Below are 15551 nucleotides of genomic sequence, written 5' to 3'. Positions count from 1 at the left end.
AAATACTCGCTATTTCCAATCAAACTTTGTAAAACGTACAAAATGTTATTTCTTTGATAAGACATTTTAGTCTCATATTATATTTATACTCAATAACTCATGTTTTTTTTGTAAAATAAGGCTCAGTCAATGTTAGTAAGATACTTCATATCATAAGGTTCTTGTAAGGACGTAGTTTTATGCATTTATCTTCATATTAGAGGCATCGAGATTCAATTTAATAATATGTCTATTATAAACTGTATGATAACAAACACTATTTAAATTCTCGTTAAGTTTATTACAAAATTTCAAAACTAAACTTTATATAAAGTCAAAGTAAAGTCAATATCGAAAAGTTTCATGATATCGGTAAACTGTTCCCTCAGACGAGATACGACAACTTGGCAATGTTCTCTGCCGTCGGTGGCCGCTTCCACCAGAATCTTTATTTCTTCCAGTCCTGCAATATAAATGCGAATGGTTTCACTTTATTAACTCATAAAACAATCATCAACTCCCCAATTACACTTTGGTATGTCGGCCGTTTTCAGTTAAAGTAATAAATTCGTTTCCCACACAGGAAACCGTCCATCAAACTGAGACCAAAGAGAGATGCTGACTGTAGCAGACGCCGCAGGCAACGAGCACCAGCAAGTCCCTGAGGTCCTCCTCGTGCACCGCGCCCACGAACACCAGCCGCGCCAGCTCCGGCAGCCGCTCCAGCGTCGCCCGCAGCGGCACCGCGCCATTCGTCCGTTGCTGTACGCTTAATGTCACTACACACAGAATCATATTATATTAAATGTTATAAATAAGAAAGTGTGATTGTTACCACATCATCACTCTGGAACTGAAGAAAAAATTACAATCAATATTGGAACAGAGATTGATTACAGTGTGGAATTTCTTGGCGGCCCTTGACTTCGCGCGAGTCGCTGCACAGAAGATGGGGCGGGATGCTGGGGGAGGGTACTGCGCAGCGCAGTGATGTCCTTGGGCCGACAACATATTTGAAAACACTAATAGTGTTTTACATACGTTACATGCATATTCATATAGGTATATATACATAGACAAAGTGCGAGCAGACCCAGAGTGCTGGCGTAATAGTAAGCGACGTGTCGGAGGAAACTGTCGACGTCCAGAAGAGCGCCCCGCAGTCGCGTGCCGTTGTGCAAGTGTACCTCCCGCAGCGGCACGCTCGGGCTCAAGAAGCGCCTCACCTGCTCGTAATCCCACATACGATCTGCAAACGTGGAGTCACATATATGTAATATTGTTGTTGTTGTTCTTGCTAAAGTATATAACATTTTCACTACTGTCATCTCTTGTCAACTGGGAACGAAACACTCGTAGTAATATTGTATACGCTTGAACTTGAAGACTATATCAGAGTTAATTACATCACATTAATTTCTGCAAATACTGAGGTTGTTAAGAAAGTAGATAACAGTTACAGAAGAGCAGGACGAGGTTGAGGTCTGGGCAGGCGCCGGTGACGCGCCGCCACGCGCCGTCCGGCACGCCGAGCCCGCCACCGCCCAGTGCGGGCTCGGCGCGCCCTGGAGTCTGCTCCTCCACGCACAGCAGCTAATAGTGTCGTGTGATAGTACTCTATGCTCTTGAAAAGTACCAAGCGAAAAGTAAATTGAAAATAATTAAGGTATATGTTAGATAGCTGGCTAATAGTTATAACTTCCGCGCATATAACTGGACTTGACAAGTTTTATAATAAGTAATATTTGTTTAATCATCAAGCGGTAAATGTGAAACCTGAAGTGTGAAATGAGGCCTCTTTAGTATAGAAAGCAGCGAGAGGAGCGCGTTGCCGGTGCCGTCCGCCAAGTGGGCGTACTCGAGCGACAGCAGGCGCAGGTTCAGCAGCTCTCCCAGGCTGCGCGAGAAGCAGTGCGCGGTGCGCGGCCGCGGGATATACGCGCCACTGCCTGTACCAACACACAATCAATGCTTTACCGTATCATTACCATATTCCTACACAATACAAACAAACTAGACATTATTGTGGAAGGCCACTTCATCTAGGGCACAATTACAATAAAACGAGATCTAGTCACAAATTGTATGAACTAAGGACGAGGACGCACCTGTAATGTAGCTATAGTTAACGAGGAGAGGATTCTCATTGCTGTCAAAGAACCGCCAGAGAAATAAGTACTTTAGCGAGTGCGCGTTGAAACAGGCGAGCTGCTGGACCAGACGAACACCCTCCAGCCGCGAGCAACGGAGGTTTTCAAAACACACCAATTGCAGACCATCCTGAAAACTTGTATATGACATTTTATTTACATATAAATTGTTTAAATACCATGTTATATTTATAACCGAACACCAAAGATTCCTAGGCTGAAATTATGACTATGTAACCTATAATCTCTATTCAACGTTGTTTACTTTCAACGTTAGAGGGCTTCAAAATGTTTGAAAATAGATTTTAAGGGATTTGATACAATAACGAAGATATTTTTATAGAAAAAACCCGTGTACATACATTATCAGGGTATCGGAAAACACCGGTATGATCGTAAAATTCAATAAGTTTTTTTCTTGGATAGGTAACCTAATCATTAAGAAGCTGTTTTGCCACAAAATAATATTTTCTAAATTTCTATGCGTTTACCTCTTTTACGTAAACATTAAAATGTAAGTAATCTCACCAATCTCACTAATATCTTACTAATTTTATGAATGCAAAGGTTAAGATGGATGGATGGATAAATGTTAGAAGGTAGCTCCAGAACGACTGAACGGATCTCGATTAAATTTGGCATACATATAAAACTGGAAGAACACATAGCCTATTAATTGCGTTTTTTTTAATTCCCCAAGAAAGGAGTCGCGGGTGCCAGCTAGTGTTTTATAATTCCGATTGCAAACGCCACTTAAGTGGGCATACCGTGGATTTTATCATCATCTATAGTGAGCCCACTGCACGGCTCGGAGCCTACCCAAAGTTTGGGGTAACTAGGCCATAGTCAACCACGCTGGCCCAATGCTGGTTGGTTGACTTCTCACATATCCTTGAATTTCTTCTTAGATATGAACAGTTTGCTTCACGATGTTTTCCTTCACCGTAAGAACATATGCAAATCGGAAATCGAAAGACACATTGGTACATGGCGGGAGTCGAACCCCCTATCTGCAGATTGCAAGTCAAGTGCTTCACTCCTGAGCCACCGACGCTTACCGTAGATTGAAGGACAACTAAAACTTTGGATAGAGATGAGTACGGTAGGGACAGAACCTTATTATAAAATATGTAAAAGCAACACCAAAGATCATAACTCAACAGTCAAGAAACAAATAACAAAAAATGAAGAAAAGATAAGTCATCATCGAGCAAACAAATGTGAAAACCTTGGCCAGACTCCATTATCACTCCACTTCTTTTATGCCTATTTAAGAAGTATTAGAACGAAAAAGAAATTTGATGAAATAAGATGAATAATTTGTTGGATATATATACATCATAATTAGAGACACGAAAAAGGTTGATTGTATTCGGCGACTTTAATATTGATTTATTGAAAAAAGATAATGACGTCACGAAATATGTAAAAGCCATAGAAGAGTGTGGACACGAAATATTAAATAAAATCCACTTAGACTACTCTACCCGCGCCACGGATAAGGCACGGGTAAACACTATCATAGACCTGTTTTGGTCCTTTTGTCCTTCCCACCCTTTTTCTTATAAGGAAAGAATGGGAAGTGGAAGTGGACTTTCCGGATGAGAGGATGCATGTGAAGGGAAAATATTTTCTTTCTGTGCATCCTCTCCTCCGTCGATAAAAGGTATGTAACGCATATGGAATTGCGTATGTCTATGGGCAACGGTCACTTCGCTATTTCAGCGATTTCAGGTGGCCGCTCGCTCGTTTGCCCGCATCTTGTGATATAAAAAAATATAGCCCATATAAATACGTAGTAATGTGGACTGAATCACTGTTTTAGCATGTCAACTACCGAATCATCCCTGTCACACCACAAGCAGATACATTATAAATCGATTAACTATGAAAAGCTTCTCTAAAATGGTTCACTGGCAAATAATATACACACTCTGGATAGTTACGATAATTTAGAGAAATTAATTTTAAAAATAATAATCAAGAGTAAGATAGACAAAATCAAATATAACAATCTAACCCGAAATGGATCAACAAAAATATAATCGATGCTATAAATATGAGAAATGATTTGATCCATCAACTTAAGCACAATTCACAAAAAGAAAATTTGAAGAAGGCATATTCTCATTCACAGAAGCAAGTTCATACTCTCAAATACTTAATAAACTGCCAAACGAGATAAAGATAAAGAACTGTGAAAGTGTTAAAGTTTTCAAAAGTAAACTTAAATAATATGTCATCGCTTACTTATATCATAATCTATTCTCAATATGACTTATATCATTTATGTTCAATTTAACTTCTTATAGTTATACTAAGGGCTGTTTTTGATTTATATTAATCTTATATATTGTTACTATATTTTGTATTAGCCCGCAAGCCGGTTATGTTATGTATGTGTAAGCGAAACAAGAAAATATTACTTTGTTAGTGAGTTAGATAGAAAGGGACAATGTTAGTATTACGAGTATATAGAGTAGGTGAGGACGCACCTCAGAATATTCAAAAGACTTTGGAAGTATTTCTTCCTCTTGTAGTAGTCCATGGTGTCGAGTTGTATCAATCTGTCGCTGAGGATTAAGCGCTCCATCTGACTCTCCTCCAGCTCCATCCTCTGAAACAGCAACACATGCTCCTCTCGTAAATATTTATATATATACTCGTATAAATCAAAGGAAGTTGAATTTAACGAAAGTGAAGAAAAGTGTTAACAGATTTCAAGTTAACGTAAAAGTTAATTCATTAACAAAAATTTTAAATTCGTTTATAAATAATGAACGGATTCACGAGTTAATGGTCTTGGTCGTTTTTTGTATTTGAGTATTAGCTTTTCTATCTGAGTATCAAATCTAGTAACAAATAAAGAAGACAGTTTGTATTCTAAGGTCCGCAACACATTTTAATCAGACTTATGATAGGATGTTGTTAAGATGTCAGAGAGAGACGTGTGCCATAACTATATAAGAATAGTGTATATTTTCATTATTTACGTATTTAATACGAAGGGGTATTGTAACGCGCGTCTTGTTTAGGGCAGACCTGCAAGTGGCTTGCTGATATTGTTATTAAGTATTATATATACCACAAACCTTCATAGTTGTCTGTAAACATCTATGAAACTCCTTCAAGTAGGTAAAATGCGATCTTTTCTGCGCCGTGTGAGTCCTCCAGAGGTGGTTGCCGTGCGGAGTGGGCAGAGGCAGGGTGGGATACTGGGCAGGGAAGAGCACAGGCTCGCAGTGCACGCGACCCACGAAGTACCGCTCCACTTCGGGTATGGACCAGAAGCACGTGTCATCCGAACTGGAACACGCCTTATTTATAAATTAAGTATTATGTCGGTGCAGTCCACTGATGAAAGCCAGTCCCTGTACTAGCGAGTACCAATCGACCAGGTCACCACTCGTCCGGTGTGTGTTGTTGTGCTTAAGCACTTTACAAATAGAACGAATAGAACGATCTTTGTACCAATCAAATTGTTCCTTAGTAAATTGTGTAAATCAAATGGAAATATATGTATTTTCTTTTAATCCAAATTAATAAATGTGTTGAGTTTAGTTTAGTTCCTAATCTTAGCAAAGTAACAAGTATTTCTAGTAATTATTTCAATTAGATTGAACTTCTTATAGGTCAGGAATAGTCGAGTGGCGGGATTCGGATCCACGATCCCGTGATCGGATGCGCTTTCCCTTAACCTTTAGGGTGATGGCGCTCGATAAGGATATAAGAGTGTTCACCCCAGGATGTAGTCAATAGTTTGCAGTCCATTGTTGGTCGGCACATGGTGCAGCCAGAGGAAGGGGTCTTGGCGCCAGTCTTCAAGCGCGAGCAGGCCGCGGCTGGCGCGGTACGCCCGCGGTCCGTACCTGTCTACCTCGTCGTACGGTCGCCAACACACGCAGTGGTCTTCCGCTAAACACATCATATCGCTTTGCTGTCATTCGCTGAGGAGGTCACTAATCACATTTTGTGGGAATGTCCACAGTACCACAGTAAACCTGACACTGAAGATGATAAATCATTTATTATCCTGATCTAGTTATAACGGGGCGCACCTTGCTAAGCTGCGCGGATCGTGTCCGAGGATGGTGCTGGCCCGACGGATAACATGGCAACTGCACAATGGACAAATGCGCGATGCGGCCCGGCCCATATGATCTGTGGGTCGGTGAATGAATACATTTTGAATACATTTTAATTACCTTTAGTTTGCATTATTTCCTGTAATACATTTAGTTTGCTTTCATTTCACAGCGGTCACGTCACACCGGGGCCGAGGGTGACACATCAAACGAGTTATAGTGTGTCTATTTAAGATATATTACTTTGACAATTCACAAGACATGGGTTGAGTAAAATCGATTAAGATTTTTTTTGATTTCCGATGTTTGTTCTTATTTAACTTGCAATAGAAAAGTTTCGGGATTATTGTTTTTAAATTACAATATAAATATAATTGTCTTTAATCTTTCTATTCCTACTTTATACTTCATACGTATGACGTAAATAAATAAGACATTAAACTAAAGATTACAGTGTTTACGAACAAAATAGATTTTTTTATGAATTATCCGATACATAACATAACTCTAATAAATTCCAAAAAAAATTTATAGAATACCTAAATTATATAATAGTACCCATTTGTTCGATTAATTTAATCACAAGCCGAATCTCGATATATAATAGTTGATCGTAATGCTCCTACGGTCCGACACTATGACAACCGTCCATTAAAGACAATATTAACCATCATACAAAATTAATTCGATATTTTATAGACGTCAGTTGTGAGTCACACTAATCTATCTGAAATAGGCACACTATATATATATATATATTCTCTGCGACCAGTCAGTGAGGACAGTATTTGCCAGTATTCCTTGTTCTACTATATTGATGTATTGACACAGATGTAAAGTGTTGCAATATCGTTGCACATTGTGCCGCCCTCGTGATGGGGGTTTTTATATATCTAGGACATATATATTCTTTCAATGTTTTCCTAAGATTATGTCAAAGTCTGTCTGTCATCTTACAAAAATATAAATTTTGAAAATTGTAAATAAATCTAAATTTTTTCGTGTTCCTGTGTTTCCCTCGTCATACAAAATGGTTATTAAGAAAAAAAAAGAACAGTAAGGAACGTTTTACCTATTTATGCTCTAAGAGAGAGTTAAAATACCTTATGTAACAATAAGTAATGGAGAGACATTGTCCTTTTTCAGACGTTGCAAACTACTAATTATGTAATTTCTAGATAATCTTACAAAGTATGAGTAGGGGAACGTCTCTTTCATTTATTTGTGACGTAATATTACAAACTGTGCCGAGCGTCGGAAAGGAGAAGAGCAGCCTGTTGATAATGTTGCTTGCACGTTTGTATCGATAGTAATTTGTGTTGTTACTAATGTGTGTGTGTCATCTCATCTGGCCGAGCAGCGGTGGCGAGCCGGGCGACGTCATCGACTTGGGCGGACCGCGCAGGCGACGTGCGCGCGCTCCATACACGCCCAACACCAGACTGTGAGTATCATTCATCGTCGCCGTTGCATTAACGTTTTTTTATTTCGTTTATTACGATCACGACTTTGAGAATTTCACCTCATCCTAGATATCCAGGCGTACGAGCTTCAAAGAAAAAACCTAAAGGAAGCAATACAAAACTACACCGCAAGAAGAAGATGAGGCCGGCGAGCCAGCTGGTACCGAATCCGCGGTTGTACCAGGCGCGGCCCCGACGGGTGTGCCCTCCGCCGCCGCCCGCCTGGCCCGCGGTGTCGTGGGCACCGCGGGCGCCCGCTGCCTGCCTCGAAACCGCCTCGGGCGTCGCACTGCGCCTCGCGGAACGGCGCGCCGAGCAGAGCGCACAGTCGCCACCGCCGCCGCCGGTGTGCTGCGCCGCCGCCGCCAAGCGCCAGCTGGCCCGGCCCGCCCGACCTAGACGCGCCCGCAGGAGGCCGCAGCGCCCGATCCGCGACCCCGCCCACAAACTAAACGTGAAATGATAATTTGCGGTTCATTGCTGAGGACCACCGGACCAAGGCACTATGCCTCCCTGGATATAAACATTATATTAAATGAATAATAACAAATAACGGATATGTTTTATTTTAATGCACATACACACATTTCGCGATTGTGTGATTCTGATATCCTAACAAACGCTATCGACTCTAAATCAGCTTTTTCTCAAATGTGCTAACATAAATAAATTTGAATGCATTCGTTGCTCAACTGTTTATGTTTGGAGCTTATCGCGCACTTAGCACTTAGCACCTAGTATACATTATGTGACGGAGCCACGCCTCACTAGGCGCACATTTTACAGTCGATCGAACACATGATATTTTGGATTTCTTTGCTCTCTCTCTCTCTCTCTCTTTGCCATACAAGAACAGATGTTACAAAAATCGATCGCGCCTATGGAACGTGCCCGTCAGCTTTTCAAAACTTTGTTATTATTCTAATATTCGTTTTTCTCGTCTAGGTACGCTAAGTCAGGCGATGCAGCTGCCGTCGCCATGTCATGATAATATTATAGATCGCGTGATCATTTACTTGACATAGTGCGGGAAGTCGCTCTTCTGTGTACTCCGCTCAGCTTATAGCTAGCGTATAGTTTCGTGGCCTAGCCGGCCGGCTGGTCGTGGTTTGAACGTGCGGATTGCCGTCTCATGTGAATTAGTTGTTGATGTCAGCTGCAGTCGCGAAGGCGGACGGGTGGTGCGCGGTGGTCGCGGGGTGCGCGGCGCTCGTGGCCCTGGGGACGCTGGCGACCCCATCCCCTGTCTCCGACACCAGCGAGGAGCTGCGCCAGGCGCTCGTCCTCGTTGATATTCTCAGATCCGGTGAGCGACTTGTACGCAATTTACACTTATATGTTTTGTGCGAATGTGAGTGTTGAATTAGAGAAGACTGATATAATTATTTTTGATGATAACTGTTTTTTTATAACTTTAATTTAAGGTATGATAAGAAACAAGGTAATACAGAAGTTTCCCGTCAAACGACTTACTTGTTTTATTGATATTTCATACATTTTATACTTGACACTGTACTCTTCCTTCTCTTGGATATGACACGCACGGCACAGTACGTACGTACTGATATAGCGTAGGGTGGTCTGTAACTGTAGCGATTTCAACATATTGATGACATTGTTGTGTTTGATTGGTCACTGCACCAGGCATGGCAAGGCGTAGGACGACCGGGAGCCTCGTAGCGCCGGCGACAGCCGCTTTGCCAGGTGACGGCGCGCCCTGGCCCGGCCCGTACTATTCATACGGTGAGTTGTTTGACACCACCACGTCAGCTGTCGCTGTGACCCTGTCAGGCTTTTCAGTCATGTTCACTGAGTGATCCTATGTGAATATATATTAAACACGATGTGAACCAATTGCCGCGTAAATCACCCAACTTGTGAAACGTGGTGCCCTTTTTAACATATGTTGTATATTTTTTTTAAACATATATTAAAAATATGAAAAATAAATAAATTTGTATAACAATAGTAATAAATAAAAATAGAAACATCGGCGACTCTAAGTACTTACATATTTTTCTTTCAGATGCACCTTTTAGACGATTCCATGGTAAGTAAACATGACTTAAATAAATATGTAAATATTATATTTTAGTATTTTTATTGATTTTATAATTTAGTTGAATTCGCACTTCGCATTTATAACTATTGCTATAAATTCAAGTTCTCTTCCCTCTCTAATACCGGACCTTATGTGCAAAACTATAAAATGTGCCGCTTTCCTGCCGCGTGTTCATTTCTGGCTCGAATGTAATATTTATGACCGTGCTTTGCTACCTTTTTGAAAGGCCCGGGCGGTGGGCGCAGTGGTCGTCAGTTGCAGTACGAAGACTCCTTCGGGGCCCACCCAGGTTTACAACTTATTAATGCTTTTATTTGTTTTTATACTAATGTAAGTACACAGTAGTCCCCTTCGTACACAAGGTAAGCGTAACCTGCGCGTATCGCGATGAGCGCGCTTCTTACTGTGACTCACGTAGTCAATTCATCTTTGCGTATACAACGTATTCTGTCAGTACAGACATAACTACTGGTCGACTGTATACATTTTCTCCGTCACCTTAAAAACGATGGCGATATTTTGCCACGATCTTGACAAACTGGTTGCGAGCGATTGGCTTTGGCGATGAAAGACCGAAACGTCAGGCGACGCGTAGCTGTGTACGAAGTAGATGACATCGTCTTGCTTAAGTAGCTAAGCGACAAATCGCCTGCTTTTGAAGGTTTACGTCGCCTTTTGTCTGAAAGGTGTTAGGATTCAAAGATGTATTTGAATTTTAATCTATTTTTGTACCCACATAATTTTATTTATAATAAATAGTAATTTGCAAGGTCTTTTACTGTTATAATTTAAATTAAAATTAAATATCCTACAGTTTTGTTAACATTCTAGGCGAAAATAATGCTTTTACAAGCGCATCGGCAACGAGCAAAGTTCCCGAAGAACAGTCGAGTCCTATAAATTGGACAGAGACGAGTGAGCCCCTCGCGACTGAATCTGCCGGCGTCGCTGTGTCGGCTGGAGCCTCTGCGGCCACAGCCGTGCCAACTGCGGTTTCCGCGGCACATGCACTGGCAAACATTATCACCACGAGCCCCCGCGCACTTCAAAACTCCGTGCCACAAAGCACCTCCCCCGCTGCAACCACTGCGCACGGTAAATACCTACTCTATTTTTGTTTATTATTATCCCACCTCACCTCACCTCACCTACCTATCCGACAAATATCTTAATAATATATGCGTGTTGCTTTTTATAAGAACTCCATTATGGTACTATTATGATAACATAGTTATTTCCTGTATTGACTGTCATGTTTTTTTTAGGAATACAAAAACTGAACTATTTAAAAGAAGATAGGTTTCGGTGGAAACTTCCCAATGAGGAAATAAAGAAAGTGAGGCAAAGCGAGGAGCACATAGAGATGTCGCAGGCGGCCGAGGAGCTGCAGCGCGAAGCGACAGCGGGCGGGCAGCGCGGCGGCGGCGCGGCTCCACCGTGGCGGCCACGTGGTACCACCCGGGTGCACCTGGCGCGCAGCTCCGCATTGCCGCGGCCGCTGCCCGAGAACAACGCCTTCTGTCACGCCAGCCCCCGCAGTCCCCTCTGCCGCACTTTTATTTAAAGGACGATCGCTGCCAACGTGGTCCTCGTAAGCGACCTCGCTGTCGATTCTTTGAGAAAGCAGTCTCGCAACAGTGGGCACTCGTAGTTAGTACGATTTATGTATTTCCAGCGATTAAGAAATATATATGAATTAAATAAATAGCGAAAGCGTTCTATAAATTTTAATTTAAATTTTGTGGACAATACGATGGCGCCTGTCGCAAATATTCGTGTGGGGGGGGGGGGGCTCCCCCAGCGGGCGCTTCATCCGGTCCGGTTCACCGCGTGCTGGGTCTCCGCGGAACTGGGATTATGCAAGCCTGGCGATTAATAACGTTTTGTCACCAGTGAGAAATAAGAGAAACGAATAGCACACAGAAAGATATTTAATGTCCATTTATTCTACGAGTTTAACGTAAACAGAAGTATCACATGATTTATCGCAAGCATAAGAAAATAATAATATATAATATACGCTCAGAGATGGTACTCCGGAGATGGCCGGCACACTCCCTCACATCCGGCAAACACATGGAGAACTTGAGAGCGAACAGCGCAGCGCTACAACGTCTACACGAACACTTCTATTTATTCAAAAATCTTATTCTACGTACTATTAAAAAATGAACAAGACAATTATAGAAAGTAAATAAATTGAAGGTTTGATGTGGCGCCTTCCACTATATATATATATATCTCTAATAGACAACAATATGGCCGATAATATATTAAAAAAAAGCACATATTATCCAATGTTAAGAATTAATGAGATCTTTATACTACATATAGTGGATTAAACTGGTACACTAACAATTAAACAAGGAGCCGCCATCTGATGATTGATGGTTTACATCTCACCCCTCAGGTGATCCATGGGGGTGGGGGTTCCGGTGTGGTGTGTGTGTGTGTGTGTGTGTGCACTACGTTACAGTTTCTACTACAATATTTGTAAAATTCCACATGAAATAGATAAAGCGGACAGTTGTATAGTTGTATGTGAAGGCGAGCGGGCGAGCGGGCGAGCCGGCGAGCGCCGACACGCTCTTACATACATGTACACACCTAATCATACGATATATAATATAATATATTTCATCTAACAACATTCAACTGTACGTGATACAATGCATATTCATAGCGAGGCATGTACGGAGGGTGGAGGGCGGAGGGCGGCGCACTTTACCCTCGCCCACTTGCCCATACACAAGGCAGAGCTATTCTCCGTACATCTCTGCTCGTACATACATACATACATACATACATATATTCCATGAGAGCAGTGTATGTACACTGAACACACAGTACACATCATTACAACTACATATTATGTTTCGATAAATGCTATTTAATCGTGCACCTCTACGTGCGGTGTGCGGCGCGCGGTGTGCGGCGCGGTGTCGCACATCGTCAACAAATACAGTTACATTAAATTGCAGATAAAAAGGCGGAAGTACATAACATCATCTAATTCATATTATTTTATGTAGATTCACATGAAGCGAAGGATATCTTCTCTAAGTTTCCTTACATTTATGTTCAGCGATTATATTTCACTTTTGCTTACATTAAATTATATTTGTAGGTAGATTTTAAAAAGACAATTCTTATACATCACTACGTAACTAAATATTCATGTTATATTCATTTAACTATCCTGCAATAAAAACTATGAGTTGAAAAACAGAGAAACTAATTGTGATTGACTTTAGTGGGCATTTGATTGCGGGACAATTGATTGAGAAGCAACAGCTCGGACACAAATCATCTACATCTGAAATATATCTCTTATCCTAATATTTATCTTCTAAATTGGAAAAACTCACAAAAAACAAATAAAAAATATAGTAAAAATAATGCTGATGATGGCGGGGGCGGGGGCGGGGGGGGGGCGGGGGCGGGGGCCGGTGCCGGTGCCGGTGCCGGCTACCATCAGCATTATTGCAAGTGGAGTCGCACTGCGCAGGTAGGCAGGCGCGTCTACGCGAAGGAGAGGCTCTCAACAGCAACACAATCAACTAAATATCTCCTAAAACACGTTCTTTTGTCTAGTTCTATAAGGTGTCCGTAAAGCGGAGCCGAGCACCGGATGTCCAGCCAGCAGAACGGCACGCACAATACAACACTTCTTCCTCACTGAGGTCCGAGGCGAGCAGGGGGCACGGGGGCACGGGGGCACACGTCACTGCACTACGGCCAAACGGCGCATCGCTGCCCACTTTCATTGCAACGTTTGAGATCTCTTCAACCGCTTCAGTGCTTTGGATATTTTCATCCATTTAAGCATGAAGGCTCTGAAATCGGAAAAAAATATATAATGACATACACATAGTTGGTATATATATATATATATATATATGTAGTTTTATTTCCGGATACCGACTTGGGCGGCAGGTCGGGCAGCGGCTCCCCGAAGGCAGCGACAGGCAGCAGGTCCGTGAGCTGTATGAAGAGCGCGTCGCTCGGCGCGGGGTGCAGCAGCGAGGCGGGGGGCGCGGGGCGTGCGGCGGGCGCGGGCGCGGGCGGGGCGCCGCTGCGCTCGCGCTCGCGCCGCCGCAGGTGCTCCGTGTGCCGCTCCTCGCGCAGCCGCCGCACGTACCACCTTCAACCACACGCACATCAGTCCTGCACTCCGGTGCGGGGCGGGGGCGGGGGCGCGCTCTGCTCACCTCTGCTGCCTCTTCTCCTCCGCCTCCAGCTTCTTATGGCGCCGCTCCCGCTCCCGGTCATCCAGGGGCTCTGTGCCCTCCGCCGACGTCAGGATCGGGTACAGCTTCTCCCGCCAACGGGGCACCTGCGAATGCGAAGGTCGAACTTACATTTAAACCTAAGTCTTACAGCGCAGTGACACGTAAAAGAAACCTTTTGCCTCCATCCGTGCGTGCGGTCACGGCGGTCGCAGCGGTTGCAGCGGTTGCGGCGGTGCGGCGGCGCGCACCTCACTCGCGGTATAACATGTTAATCACCCGGATCACTATTTCATGAACTAGTTAATTGCCAAATTATTTGTAAATCGTACTTATTTCATCATTTTCGTATCTCTTTAGTTTTTTTTTATCTGTGGTGTCGCGACGTAAAAATATAACGCAAGTAGGAAACCAGAATGTACCAGCCAACAAGTAGCGATATTGTAAAGTTTCACTAAGTAGTAGACACACTAACAAGAACAAGATGTCTGTTTCACTTGCAGACAGACAGATGCATCATTTAATATGTATGTATACATATAGAGAATGAAGTTTAATAGACGGATGATCACCTTTAGGNNTTTGGGGTGGGGTGGGGTGGGGGGGGGTACAATATATCGTTTAATCTTAAAGCATATTCCACGAGTTTCAATAGAACTAAAAAATGTCTTAAATGTTCAATAAATTTTATATAATACGTAACTGTACGAAAGGCCAATTATAAAGCTTATTCGATAAAATATATTATCACTGTAATTAAAATATTTCGGGTGCCCGGAACAATTTCATTGGAATATCTGATTTTACAAGGTTTAAAAAAATAATTAAATGACATCGGATCCATGTAAAATCGCAAAAAATAACTTGAGTTTAAAGGATAAATATCCGTTCATGACCCATATATAACCCACGCTGTATAACCTGTGGACGGTTACGGAGAGGCTATAGGAGGAGATATTATAGAAATATCAATCGGCTGGTTGTTGTATTGTAAGGAAGGCACTGTTGTTGTATTTCTTCGTCCGCGCGGACAATCAAAAGATAGATAGTGACCGGCCGTTTCGGAACACTACTGTGCTAACTAATATTGTGACACGAGAATATTATTATTTTTTGTTAAACTGTATAACGCGCATTGAAGGTGTCGAAGCTGGTCGATAGCGCGGGAGAGTTTGTAAGCGGCGAGAGGCAAGTTTATATGATAGTTTGCGATATCGTATATACTTATGACCTTACTACAGTGTTATTATTGTCTTCTCTTGTAATGATACATGATGAATATATTTATGAAAAATAGAAAGTGTTATTGCTTTTCACAAAACAATATAACCCTCTGCGGCGGAATCGTTCATAGGTCATTGTACAAAAACTTTATTAAAAATTTGGACAAAGAAATAAAAAAAGAAAATATAATAATACAATTTTTCCTTCTGTGGGATCCAGACGATGCATGATCACCTCATATATATATATATATATATATATATAGAATGGATAATCAATCACCCCTAACTTAGGGTAGGGTCCGAGCCCCTAGACGGGGACGTATAGTGAGCTGATGATGATGATGATGATGATAGGAT

The 15551-nt window shown here is 42.2% G+C and overlaps 3 protein-coding genes and 1 long non-coding RNA gene across 7 annotated transcripts in view; 2 read left to right on the top strand and 2 right to left on the bottom strand.

The window, feature by feature from the left end:
* Window positions 1-163: 163 nt before the first annotated feature.
* LOC106126364 (uncharacterized) lies at window positions 164-6458 on the bottom strand. 2 transcript variants are annotated; one of them, XM_013323987.1, is made up of 10 exons: window positions 6335-6458; window positions 5870-6044; window positions 5222-5435; window positions 4625-4746; window positions 2088-2266; window positions 1756-1928; window positions 1440-1572; window positions 1073-1228; window positions 603-758; window positions 164-442 (listed from the first exon to the last, which is right to left on the bottom strand). In XM_013323987.1, exons 1-10 carry the CDS (start codon window positions 6345-6347, stop codon window positions 297-299), a joined length of 1467 nt encoding a protein of 488 aa, XP_013179441.1. In that variant the 5' UTR covers window positions 6348-6458; the 3' UTR covers window positions 164-296. The 2 variants fall into 2 exon arrangements, with proteins under 2 accessions (XP_013179441.1, XP_013179440.1); XM_013323986.1 differs by having other exon boundaries at window positions 266-442; window positions 1440-1603.
* A 597-nt stretch (window positions 6459-7055) lies between these two features.
* LOC106126090 (uncharacterized) lies at window positions 7056-8140 on the top strand. The gene is made up of 3 exons (XM_013323555.1): window positions 7056-7270; window positions 7575-7658; window positions 7747-8140. The coding sequence occupies exons 1-3, from the start codon at window positions 7245-7247 to the stop codon at window positions 8138-8140; spliced, it is 504 nt and encodes a 167-aa protein (XP_013179009.1). The 5' UTR covers window positions 7056-7244.
* Window positions 8141-8771: 631 nt separating this feature from the next.
* Window positions 8772-11422, top strand: LOC106126210 (uncharacterized). 2 transcript variants are annotated; one of them, XM_013323698.1, is made up of 6 exons: window positions 8772-8983; window positions 9322-9420; window positions 9704-9727; window positions 9966-10028; window positions 10571-10834; window positions 11005-11422. In XM_013323698.1, exons 1-6 carry the CDS (start codon window positions 8827-8829, stop codon window positions 11301-11303), a joined length of 906 nt encoding a protein of 301 aa, XP_013179152.1. In that variant the 5' UTR covers window positions 8772-8826; the 3' UTR covers window positions 11304-11422. The 2 variants fall into 2 exon arrangements, with proteins under 2 accessions (XP_013179152.1, XP_013179153.1); XM_013323699.1 differs by having other exon boundaries at window positions 8942-8994.
* A 2401-nt stretch (window positions 11423-13823) lies between these two features.
* Window positions 13824-15551, bottom strand: part of LOC106126292 (uncharacterized) — a 3843-nt gene continuing 2115 nt past the window's right edge. For both annotated transcript variants that reach the window (XR_001228338.1, XR_001228339.1), the window contains 2 exons: window positions 13951-14075; window positions 13824-13883 (listed from right to left, as the gene is read on the bottom strand). This is a non-coding gene — a long non-coding RNA (uncharacterized LOC106126292). The remainder of the gene's footprint in view (window positions 13884-13950; window positions 14076-15551) is intronic.

Source organism: Papilio xuthus, unplaced genomic scaffold (genome assembly GCF_000836235.2).
Source record: "Papilio xuthus unplaced genomic scaffold, Pxut_1.1 DF825017.1, whole genome shotgun sequence".
Classification (NCBI taxonomy): domain Eukaryota; kingdom Metazoa; phylum Arthropoda; class Insecta; order Lepidoptera; family Papilionidae; genus Papilio; species Papilio xuthus.
This window is presented reverse-complemented; position numbering and strand designations above follow the sequence as displayed.